This window comes from Electrona antarctica (assembly GCF_951216825.1).
Source record: "Electrona antarctica genome assembly, chromosome: 9".
Lineage (NCBI taxonomy): Eukaryota > Metazoa > Chordata > Actinopteri > Myctophiformes > Myctophidae > Electrona > Electrona antarctica.
In genome coordinates, this window is record NC_136790.1 from 1,956,465 (window position 1) to 1,969,777 (window position 13,313).

The 13,313-nt window shown below is 45.7% G+C and overlaps 1 protein-coding gene across 1 annotated transcript in view; it reads left to right on the forward strand.

Annotated features, from left to right (window-relative positions):
- The window catches only part of grm7 (glutamate metabotropic receptor 7), a 348,652-nt gene that overhangs the window by 331,484 nt on the left and 3,855 nt on the right, over positions 1–13,313 (forward strand). The window contains exon 9 of the mRNA XM_079511050.1: positions 2,560–2,806. Coding sequence (XP_079367176.1) covers positions 2,560–2,806 — 247 coding nt within the window. The remainder of the gene's footprint in view (positions 1–2,559; positions 2,807–13,313) is intronic.

Below are 13,313 nucleotides of genomic sequence, written 5' to 3' on the forward strand. Positions count from 1 at the left end.
GGAGGGGGGATATGAAAATTGACCTTCCATATTAAAATCATGTATGAGTGAGCAGACACATAATAATTATGGGCACATTTCCTTATAATGGTGACTCAACCAGGCAATCCGGTACAGTTTCCCTTGAGATTCGAACTCCCTTTTCTGTGGAAGTTCTTGACGTCCGACTTCCCAGTAACTGACAACGTCAACGCGTCATGTCGTGTTATGTCACCATGTCATTTACTGCATTGTTTCTCAACTTGTGGTCAATACAATAAATTAAAATACAAATCTTCACTTTGCTACCTTACTAAATGCATGGTCAAGGACCACATGCAAGCCCAGGCGGTGGCGTAACCGTCTGGGCACCCGACTGGTAATCCAGTCGCAGTGTGCCGCGGGTTCGACTCCCGAGCCCGACACGGCCTTTACTGCATGTCTTCCCCCATCTCTCTCCCGTTTCCTGTCAGCCTACTGTCTGTCCCTTCAAAAACCAATAAAAGGCGTAAGCCGCAAAAAAATATCTAAAAAAAAAAAAAAAAAAAAAAGGACCACATGCAATACCTTCACGGACCACCAGTGGTCCACGGACCACCTGTTGAAAACCCATGTCCTTTAGGGTAGGTATACCTCACAAAAGAAACATGCAGTAATCCTGGTCTCTAAAACGACCTCCCCCTGACCAGCTGGAGGGCTGGGGCGCCTGATGGAGGGGAAAGGAACTGGTCGGAATAACATGTTCCTTCCACGCGCTACGTCGGTGGGGCGGTGGTGGCTCAGGCGTAGAGTGGCTGGATGGTAACCGCAAGGTTGCCTGTTCGAACCCCGGCTCCCCCAGAGTTACTGTCGAAGTGTCCTTGAGCAAGACACTGAACCCCTAATTGCTCCCGATGTGCTGGCTAGTGCCTTGCATGGTTTCTGCCGCCATCGGTGTATGAATGTGTGTGTGAATGGGTGAATGTAATGCACAATCTATGTAAAGCGCCTTGGATAAAGGCGCTATATAAATGCACCATTTACCATTTACCATTTACGTCCATCCGGGGAATCTCTCCCCTGTCATGTGAAAATAAGCAGCTTGGACTACTCATGCATAGAAGGAAGCGTGAGGTCAGTCCGCTGCCCCCCCCAGGTTGGCAGAGGAAGTGTAGCACCCAAGATTACATGAGATAATTGACACTGGGTGAAAAAAATGGGTTGCAAAATCGTGGGATACAAATTATAGGATAAAAAATATATATTTACACACCTGAATAGAATTCAACAGAATGAGTTAAATACAATGTAGAAATGACAATACATTTTAAGCATTAAGGGCCTTGCAAACGGAGCGATAAAACGCGCCTATAGTTAATTTTCTATGAGACCTGCATTTTTGTATTTACGTGAGCGCGGTCCCGTGAATGTATTGCGCGCGTGCTCGTTACGTGCACGCGCCCGCGACTCACCAGACCTGGAGGAGTTTGATTGATTGATTGATTGAAAAATGTATTAACAGTTTGCAGAATTACAGTATTGTATTTCAAGCACAAACTCAATACAAAGGCTGTTAACTGTGAGTGGACGACCCAATTAAGCATTACACTTGTTTACAACAGGGTCCACCATGTTCAATTCATCAAAACATTTAGAGACGTACAAATAGACACTTCTATATAGACAAAGAACAGAACAGGAATTCATCATAATGGAGGTAAAAAGGGAAAATAAACATATACAGTGAGGGGAAAAGGGGGGGGGGGGGATTCAGATTTTACGGGGGCCAGTTTCGAATTGCAGCCATCCGTAGGTGCCCTTTGAGAGCGGTTTTGAAGGAGTCAAGGGATTCGCATGTCTTAATGACTGTTGGTAGGGCGTTCCACATTTTGGTGGCATAGGAGCGAAAATAATTTAGTCCCTTGGAGACCTGTGTTGATCCAGGCAACGACGTCTGCGTTGAAAAGAAGAAGCGGCGTGGACTCCTCATGCATTGAAGAAGTCCAACCTTTACTGCATCTAAACAATACCTCCCTGTACATTGAAGGAGTCCAACCTTACTGCATCTAACATACCTCCCTGTACATTGAAGGAGTCCAACCTTACTGCATCTAACATACCTCCCTGTACATTGAAGAAGTCCAACCTTACTGCATCTAAACAATACCTCCCTGTACATTGAAGGAGTCCAACCTTACTGCATCTAACATACCTCCCTGTACATTGAAGGAGTCCAACCTTACTGCATCTAACATACCTCCCTGTACATTGAAGAAGTCCAACCTTTACTGCATCTAAACAATACCTCCCTGTACATTGAAGGAGTCCAACCTTACTGCATCTAACATACCTCCCTGTACATTGAAGGAGTCCAACCTTACTGCATCTAACCACACCTCCCTGTACATTGAAGGAGTCCAACCTTACTGCATCTAACCACACCTCCCTGTACATTGAAGGAGTCCAACCTTACTGCATCTAACCACACCTCCCTGTACATTGAAGGAGTCCAACCTTTACTGCATCTAACAATACCTCCCTGTACATATTATATCAACTCTCACCGTCTTCCTTCCCCTTCATGTCTCCTGCTCTCGACAGCTGTACATCCAGACGACCACGTTGACCATCTCCATGAACCTGAGCGCCTCGGTGGCCCTGGGCATGCTCTACATGCCCAAGGTCTACGTTATCCTCTTCCACCCGGAGCTCAACGTCCAGAAGAGGAAGCGCTCCTTCAAGGCCGTGGTCACGGCGGCCACCATGTCGTCGCGTCTCTCCCACAAGACCAGCGACAGACCCAACGGCGAGGCCAAGACGGAGCTGTGTGAAAACGTCGACCCAAACAGTAAGTAGAGCATGTATGTATGTATGTATGTATGTATGTATGTATGTATGTATGTATGTATGTATGTATGTATGTATGTATGTATGTATGTATGTATGTATGTATGTATGTACTGTATGTATGTATGTATGTACAGTATGTATGTATTATTATGCACCGATGTTTCGGCCGACAATCGGTAGGGGCCGGTGTTTGTCTTGTTAACTGCCATCGGCGCATCTGTAAAAAACGTGACTTTCACCGATGGAAGTGGCCGATGGTCCGGCTGCGTCTCGCTCAGTGCACTGAGTCTGAGTGCAGTGATATTCCTCCTCCCCCCAGCTGCAAACGATTCGGTCTTTGATTGTGTGATTAACGGATTATATAAAAATCATATACACAGCGTGTTGAGTTTGCAGCTCTCCTATTTCCTGCGCGCCTCTCACCGTGGCCTCACCACCTCACAACAGCCAACACCAATCATTCATACTCAGCCTATGCACAACCGATTGTTTTAATTCAAAGTGGTATATATTCTCTGAAATGTTTATTGTCATTCCGTGTATCTACAAGCTCCAAGTGTTGCATCCACATGCAGCGCATTGTGAGCTTGCAGATCGTCGGTGTGCCACTCATCATGAATCCAAGCATAGGTCCTCACAAGTATAGGTAAAACACTGCCAGTCCTCAGCGCAATGGCCCATTGTGCAAAAACGTTGAGATATAACTTGTGCCATACTCAGACAATCCTCAACCGATTGTTATAATTCCAAGTGGCCTATATTCCCCGAAGTGTATATTTTCATTGGGTGTACAATGTCATGTTTTTATATGCCTTTATCGAGCGATATAGAGAGATGGTATAGGGTAATGCCCAAGCCAGCCCTGTTAACCATGCAGCCTATATTTCATGAGCTGTGGTGCGGCCTACTCTCAATTAGGGATTTTCCCAGCGGTTAATAATTTCACTGATGTGTAAAACCTTTATTCAAATAGTTGAAAATGTATTCATTAAAAAATGTTTTTTGATCTATAAGGCCAAACCTCATTTGAAAGAATATATTCAGAGTATATGACAGCCTTTTAAAATCTTTATAATATTAGAATTTTACACGCTTACGCTGTGCAACCACACTAATTACATCATGTCAGTCTGTTAGCACAAATCTGGGTCAAATCAATGAAGCAGCAGTAACTGCCTATAAGCTCCCAACTTTTAATTTTACAGAAAAAAAACATGCTCGACAGGAACCAAATATTGGCCCGGTGCAGACCGGTGCAAAAATAAATAACGGTCTACTGCAAATAGCAGCCTAGTTCCTTATAAACGCCCAGGGTCCATTAGCAGCCTAGTTCCTTATAAACGCCCAGGGTCCAAATAGCAGCCTAGTTCCTTATAAACGCCCAGGGTCCAAATAGCAGCCTAGTTCCTTATAAACGCCCAGGGTCCAAATAGCAGCCTAGTTCCTTATAAACGCCCAGGGTCCAAATAGCAGCCTAGTTCCTTATAAACGCCCAGGGTCCAAATAGCAGCCTAGTTCCTTATAAACGCCCAGGGTCCAAATAGCAGCCTAGTTCCTTATAAACGCCCAGGGTCCATTAGCAGCCTAGTTCCTTATAAACGCCCAGGGTCCAAATAGCAGCCTAGTTCCTTATAAACGCCCAGGGTCCAAATAGCAGCCTAGTTCCTTATAAACGCCCAGGGTCCAAATAGCAGCCTAGTTCCTTATAAACGCCCAGGGTCCAAATAGCAGTCTAGTTCCTTATAAACGCCCAGGGTCCAAATAGCAGCCTAGTTCCTTATAAACGACCAGGGTCCAAATAGCAGTCTAGTTCCTTATAAACGCCCAGGGTCCAAATAGCAGCCTAGTTCCTTATAAACGCCCAGGGTCCAAATAGCAGCCTAGTTCCTTATAAACGCCCAGGGTCCAAATAGCAGTCTAGTTCCTTATAAACGCCCAGGGTCCAAATAGCAGCCTAGTTCCTTATAAACGCCCAGGGTCCAAATAGCAGCCTAGTTCCTTATAAACGCCCAGGGTCCAAATAGCAGTCTAGTTCCTTATAAACGCCCAGGGTCCAAATAGCAGCCTAGTTCCTTATAAACGCCCAGGGTCCAAATAGCAGTCTAGTTCCTTATAAACGCCCAGGGTCCAAATAGCAGCCTAGTTCCTTTTAAACGCCCAGGGTCCAAATCCATTTTGTATATTAAACTCCCATCGCCCAGGACGAAGTTCTTTGTCCTTTCTATTAGTAACGCCCGACCCCCAGGACGAAGTATTGTCCAAAAGACGAAGTTTATTGATATGAGAACGGATCGCATGGCTCCACAGCCTGGGAGCACCTGTTGGGCAATCCTCGGTGACGCGCAAGAGTGAGACATCATCGAAAAACTCCCTCCCCTGTTTAGCTGATGAAAACGAAAAAACTTTCATAACTCGCGATCTAAATCATCCCGTCTAATTATGAAAAAAAGATCCTGTGTTAGACGGCGCTCCACGGTCCAGTCGCTAGTCGCGATAGATTTATTCTTGTCTCCCGTTGTTGTCGATCGACTCTAGAGTGGTGTGGCTATTGTTAGCTGCTACACACACATCAACAACAACTTCCGGTCCGTCCGGAAAAGGGGTCCGTGTTTATAAATCGAATGGGCGCTATAATGTAATGGATTAAATAACCCCGGGCAATTAAAGTGTTAACAGACCGGGCTACCATTTGGAAAAATACGGTATATATACAAACATCGGCATCAGTGACTATCGGCTATCGGCTAGATAGTAACACCGGTATCGGTATCGGCCAAGAATGTCCACATCGGTGCACCCCTAGTGTGTGTGTGTGTGTGTGTGTGTGTGTGTGGTGTGTGTGTGTGTGTGTGTGTGTGTGTGTGTGTGTGTGTGTGTGTGTGTGTGTGTGTGTGTGTGTGTGTGTGTGTGTATGATAAATTAAAAGGTGAATCATCCTCCATTCATTATTCAGTCATTATAAAGTCTAATCCAGGAAGTGTAGCCTACTTTTGAATTTGAGTTTTCTTAATGCCAAATTAAATGTGCAAATTAAATACGATGAATCAATTTTATTTTGTTCGAATGAAATGCTACAGTAGGCAATATGAATGTGAATATCTATGTAAACTCATTCAAAGAAATGGAAAACTAATGAAGCATGTTACTATTGTTTCAATCATCAAACTATGGATTAATTTATGTACTTCCTGGATTGATTGTCTTAAAATGTGATTGCTATGGAAAGGATATTGCTTGCTAGGATACTGCAAAGACTGAATAAGGTCTAAAAGATCAACGCGATTGGTTTCCTGAACTCAGACTTTCACTGAAAGAGAACTCATTTGCTTTGAAATGGGGATAGCAATTTTTATGAGCTATTTACATTTGCAGTATATTCACACACTCAAGCACGCACGCAAGCGCGCGCGTGTGTGTGTGTGTGTGTGTGTGTGTGTGTGTGTGTGTGTGTGTGTGTGTGTGTGTGTGTGTGTGTGTGTGTGTGTGTGTGTGTGTGTGTGTGTGTGTGTGTGTGTGTGTGTGCGTAAATAAATATATTCTATCCAAAACACAAAGCATTGTGTAAGATTTGATACACGTTTTGAAATCTTTGTCTGGGAAACCTATCCGTTGTTATCAAGCTGTGGGAAGCCCTTAAAACAATGGGAGCTTCCACTCATTTAGCCCAGCCAATGAATGCTGCCCACCTATAGACACCCAGATTGGTCTGTATCATGGAGTATGCTCTATGTATTTTCACATGGCACATGCATGCTCAATCGCTGGAATGTCATCCTACGCACACACTTCCAAATGTCATGGAAGTCTCCTTCTTATCGAAGGCTGCTCCATAAAGGCATTTGAAGGGGATTTCAAATGAGCATTACTTGGAAGGAATGCATATAGGAAGACACCGCGAATTAGCATAGTGCATGTAGTGTGCACAAGGTCTTGAAAAAAATAAAATAATAAAGAAATGTTATATTTATCTGCAGCCAAATGGAATCTCTCACAGTATCGCTTGATGTCGATCTTCTGAATCGATGCATAATTGCTCACGACTGTGAAAAGAGACGTGTGAGGCAGTGCAAGCTAAAGATATGTTGGAGCAGACTTCTATTGTAGAACTTACATCATCCTCCTACGCACCTGACACCAAGGCTGTAATCAAGGCGTGCAGATGTTTCCTTTCACCCATTAAAGGGAAACTTCACCCTTTTTGCCAAAAATATATATGTTATTGCCGTTTAGAAGATTTAGAACACTTTCCTGGGGGTCTTTATGTGTGTAATATGTGGTTTTAGATATGTTAGATTTTAACAGTGAGCCCAGTATCTCTGATGTCATGGACACTGGGCCCACTTACTTCCTGGACTACATCAAGGAGGACTACATCCCCCTATCCACAAGGAGGAGCAGTGCACCAAAGCATTATGGGAATTGTAGTCCAGGAAGGAAGATATCTAAAATATCTAAAACCACATATTATACACATAAAGACCCCCAGGAAAGTGTTCTAAATCTTCTAAACATCATTAACATGTATTTTTTTGCAAAAAGGGTGAAGTGTCCCTTTAAGAAACATGGGATTTGTCACAGTAATATCTTTCTGTGGCGTTTCTTTGCAAAAAGTTGGATAAACACTTTCAGTTCTATTTATAGATACCTGAACAATTTTGTTATGTGGAACCCAATCCTGCTTTCTGTACAGTCTAAAAGCGAGGAGACATTGGGGAACCACTTTGGGGTTGGAACCCTTAGAGTATATATGAATAGAGACGGCACCCAGAGGAAACCCTGAGGCGCAATGGACATAGTGGCCGACTTTAGGTATTGCAGCGCTGGGCCAAGAACATGAACGCGCTGGTCCGTTGACTATCATTGCGCACGTTCATGATGACATGTGAACGCTGTTTCAGTGCAATGGCAGCGCGTTCATGTGTTTAGCCCAATCAATCCCAGAATGCACTCTGTTCCTACAAGGAAGGAGGAGTGAAATCGCCTCATGCGCTTTTGAGCAACTTAATGCAAGTGGATGGGAGGAGAACTCGGGTGACGTCTCTATTCATTATACTCTAAGTTGGAACCACGTCTGGGTTTCACGTTCAGCCTTGTGCCCCGCTGTAACAGAAACTTACAGCGGGGGATCAGTGATTCTTCTCAGATAATCAGCGGCCTCTTACTGTGTGTTTGAACTCACAACAGAAAACAGACATTGATTTCTGCACCAGCAGCTCTGCTTCTCGCTGCAGAATGTACGACTACTGCACATAGGGCTGGGGGAACAAACAGACCTACTCACATACCTCTCACATCGCCTTGGTATCACAAACACTGTCTTGTAAACGGTTTTGCTTGACATGGAAACGTGCAGTGCTCCTGTAATGTGATTTGAAACCTAGCTCATACAATGTTCTTGGGCAGAATCTTCTTTGGTACAGTCCAAAGATATACCACCTTATTGCAGTGCCTGGTACAGTCCAAAGATATACCACCTTATTGCAGTGCCTGGTACAGTCCAAAGATATACCACCTTATTGCAGTGCCTGGTACAGTCCAAAGATATACCACCTTATTGCAGTGCCTGGTACAGTCCAAAGATATACCACCTTATTGCAGTGTGCCAATCTCAGTCTATTCATCTTTACACAGAGAAAACCAGACTCATGATCAACCCATTCATGCCAACATAAAATAAGCTATTGCTGTTTTTTTCCATAATAGCAAATCTGCAGCATTCCAACAAAAGGCAGAAAACAAACTGCGAATTCTATTAGAAAAAGACAAACAGTCACACATACATTACTCAGACAGGGAATCACACATTGCAAATGCTCTCAGAAAAGTTCACGAATTCAAATTGCATGGCTGCGTGATCACATGTCCGGCTCTCAGTGGGACTCCTGTTTGGTGCCGTGAGGGATAACTCACCAAAATGATGTTTTTCTCCCCCCCCCCCCCCCCCCCCCTCTGACAGGCTAATTTCATAATGTATCAGAGGTAAGAACACATTAATCTTCTACTTTTCTGTCCTGACCTTGCTCTATTTACAGTGGCGTGCACAGATAGACACTAGGGGGTGCTAGAGCACCCCCCACCCTTTTGGCAATGTGCCCTTTTGCTAGAGCACCCCCTGCCCTTTTGGCAATGTGCCCTTGTGATTTATTTCTTACAGTGTACACTCTACAGTATGTGGACCATGGTGACATTGATCAATTCTTGATAAAAAAAAGCTTCTAATATATTATTTAGGCCCCAAAATCTATAAATCTCACACTATTAAGGCAACCGGCCGGTTCCACGCGCTGCACAAGGTGCCCTTTTTTCACTTGAGCACCTGCCCCTCTAAATGTCTGTGCACGCCACTGTCTATTTATGTTGAGGAGATTGAGAAAGATAGAGAGAGAGAGGGGTGTAAGGGAGCCAGAGAGAGAGAGAGAGGGGTGTAAGGGAGCCAGAGAGAGAGAGAGAGGGGTGTAAAGGAGCCAGAGAGAGAGAGAGAGGGGTGTAAGGGAGCCAGAGAGAGAGAGAGAGAGGTGTAAGGGCGACTGTGGCTCAAGAGGTAGAGCAGGTAGAGCAGGTCGTCCAATGATCCATGGGTCGGCGGTTCGAATCCCGGCTCCTCCTGTCTACATGTCGAAGTGTCCTTGAGCAAGACACTGAACCCCAAATTGCTCCCGATGTGCTGGTTGGTACCTTGCATGGCTTCCGCCGCAATCGGTGTATGAATGTGTGTGTGAATGGGTGAATGTAATGCACAATCTATGTAAAGCGCCTTGGATAAAGGCGCTATATAAATGCACCATTTACCATTTACCATTTAAGGGAGCCAGAGAGAGAGAGAGGGGTGTAAGGGAGCCAGAGAGAGAGAGAGAGAGGGGTGTAAGGGAGCCAGAGAGAGAGTGTTCTGCCCTTACTATACGTTTGGTGTACAGTCTGTATGGCTTGGCAGACAGCTAACAAAGTTCCCAATAAAGCTCCAAAAAGCAGTGACTTGGCTTAGGTTCTTTACTGGTGATAACTTAAATTTGTAAAACTGCAATACAGAAAACACAGACATTTGTGTCAAATACAGTACAATCATAACCCAAAACATTAGTCCTTTTTATGCATCACACAAGCTTACAAAAAGAACATGTACTCACTGTACTAATTGCATTCAATGAATCAAATTACAAAACCTTTTAGAAATGATCAAACCAACGTACAAGCATATTGTTTTAAGAGCTAAGATATGCTTTAAGAGCCATAAAGTTTAACAATGAACACAAACTTACAGACTTATCCTGTCCAAGGCCTGAGAGAAAGGGTTAACTCAACATGCAGTGACTCACTGCCAGTGAGTGAGCTCTTGACAGTGTGCTGGCTTGAACTGAACTGACTCTGACCAAACTAATCACCTATGAAATACCCTGGTGAGGCTACCAGGTGAGGAGAGTTACTAATTAGGCAAAGGAACATTGGTCTCCATTACACATGCAAGGCTTAAAGGTAAACTACATAGAAAGTAAACAGCACACTCCCCGCATGGTATAATTGGTTATACCACTATACAGTCTCTTTTTGAAGAACAATTTCTGAAACACTTGTCGGATGACCTTCACGCTGACTTTCCTCACTTTTTGTCGTGACCGGGATCAGCCTTGACGAAGAGTCCTGTAGGCCACCCACCCCCAGTCACCCGAGAGTCCCCCAACAGCATGACATCTCCAACTTGCAGATTGGGCTTTTCGGCCTGCCATTTCCTCCTAGGCTGTAGAGTCTCCAGGTATTCCTGCTTCCAGAAGCTATCAGAGAGGACCTGGACTCTACTAGGACTAGAGCAGTTGAACTTCTTATTAACATGAATGGTGGTAGGGCAATTGCTTAGTGGTGGGTTGAAGACTTCCTCATGCTCCCCGCACTGATCTTCCTCAGTTGATAAGCGCTCCGTTAAGAATCTTTCTTCCCTTCCTTGTTTGACCGTAGATTCTCCATCGTTGTCCATTGTTGGCTGGTGCACTGATGAAGAGTGAAGTATGGGATGTTTTGCAACATGGTGTGAATATTTACAATAGCCTGCTTCAGACTGCTGCTGCTGCTGCTCTTCATCCTGTCGCTGCTGAAGCACTTCGTCCTGGCGACGCTGAAGCACTTCGTCCTGCTGCTGCTGAAGCACTTCGTCCTGGCGACGCTGAAGCACTTCGTCCTGCTGCTGCTGAAGCACTTCGTCCTGGCGACGCTGCTGCTGAAGCACTTCGTCCTGGCGACGCTGAAGCACTTCGTCCTGCTGCTGCTGAAGCACTTCGTCCTGGCGACGCTGCTGCTGAAGCACTTCGTCCTGGAGACGCTGCTGCTGAAGCATTTCTTCCTGGCGACGCTGAAGCACTTCGTCCTGGAGACGCTGAAGCACTTCGTCCTGGCGACGCTGAAGCACTTCGTCCTGTTGCTGCTGAAGCACTTCGTCCTGGCGACACTGCTGCTGAAGCACTTCGTCCTGGCGACGCTGAAGCACTTCGTCCTGGTGACGCTGAAGCACTTCGTCCTGGTGACGCTGAAGCACTTCGTCCTGTTGCTGCTGAAGCACTTCGTCCTGGCGACACTGCTGCTGAAGCACTTCGTCCTGGCGACGCTGAAGCACTTCGTCCTGCTGCTGCTGAAGCACTTCGTCCTGCTGCTGAAGCACTTCGTCCTGCTGCTGCTGAAGCACTTCGTCCTGGCGACGCTGCTGCTGAAGCACTTCGTCCTGGCGACGCTGCTGCTGAAGCACTTCGTCCTGACGACGCTGCTGCTGAAGCACTTCGTCCTGGAGACGCTGAAGCACTTCGTCCTGGAGACGCTGAAGCACTTCGTCCTGGACACACTGCTGCTGAAGCACTTCGTCCTGGCGACGCTGCTGCTGAAGCACTTCGTCCTGGAGACGCTGCTGCTGAAGCACTTCGTCCTGGAGACGCTGCTGCTGAAGCACTTCGTCCTGGACACGCTGCTGCTGAAGCACTTCGTCCTGGCGACGCTGCTGCTGAAGCACTTCGTCCTGGCGACGCTGCTGCTGAAGCATTTCTTCCTGGCGACGCTGAAGCACTTCGTCCTGGAGACGCTGAAGCACTTCGTCCTGGCGACGCTGAAGCACTTCGTCCTGTTGCTGCTGAAGCACTTCGTCCTGGCGACACTGCTGCTGAAGCACTTCGTCCTGGCGACGCTGAAGCACTTCGTCCTGGTGACGCTGAAGCACTTCGTCCTGGTGACGCTGAAGCACTTCGTCCTGTTGCTGCTGAAGCACTTCGTCCTGGCGACACTGCTGCTGAAGCACTTCGTCCTGGCGACGCTGAAGCACTTGGTCCTGCTGCTGCGCTTCATACTGTTGTCGCTGCTGTGCTTCATGTTGTTGTCGCTGCTGCGCTTCATGTTGTCGCTGCTGCGCTTCATGTTGTTGCTGCTGCGCTTCATGTTGTCGCTGCTGCGCTTCATGCTGTTGCTGCTGCGCTTCATGTTGTCGCTGCTGCACTTCATGTTGTCGCTGCTGCGCTTCATGCTGTTGCTGCTCCAGCGTTTTATAATGTTGCTGCTCCACTGCTTTATACTGCTGCTGCTGCAGTGATTCATACTGTTGCTGCTGAAGCATTTCAGACTGTTGTTTCACGTACTCACTTGTGCGTTGAGCTGAGCTGAGTGACGGCAACTTAGTTTTGATTTGGCTCCTGTGGGTTCCTTCATTTTCTTCTAGAACACATTGTAGTGCGTCTGCTTCAGCTGATGCAATTTCTGCAGCTTCCTCTGATTTTAGCAACAGCAGATTAGCTTGTAGATTAGCTTGTTGTTTTAACATTGCTGCTTCCTTGTGTGCATAGGCTAGTTTGACAAGTGCAGCTTGTGCTTTAGCACGTGCTTTTACTGCAGCAGTACTGATTGGTTTTGAGCTCTTCATCATCTTTTCAATGTGACATGATGAAGAGAATAAACTGCAGTGTTGAGCCATGTCTTTCTGTGAAGCCCGCTGTGCTTAAAGTCTTTTTACTGTTCTGCCCTTACTATACGTTTGGTGTACAGTCTGTATGGCTTGGCAGACAGCTAACAAAGTTCCCAATAAAGCTCCAAAAAGCAGTGACTTGGCTTAGGTTCTTTACTGGTGATAACTTAAATTTGTAAAACTGCAATACAGAAAACACAGACATTTGTGTCAAATACAGTACAATCATAACCCAAAACATTAGTCCTTTTTATGCATCACACAAGCTTACAAAAAGAACATGTACTCACTGTACTAATTGCATTCAATGAATCAAATTACAAAACCTTTTAGAAATGATCAAACCAACGTACAAGCATATTGTTTTAAGAGCTAAGATATGCTTTAAGAGCCATAAAGTTTAACAATGAACACAAACTTACAGACTTATCCTGTCCAAGGCCTGAGAGAAAGGGTTAACTCAACATGCAGTGACTCACTGCCAGTGAGTGAGCTCTTGACAGTGTGCTGGCTTGAACTGAACTGACTCTGACCAAACTAATCACCTATGAAATACCCTGGTGAGGCTACCAGGTGAGGA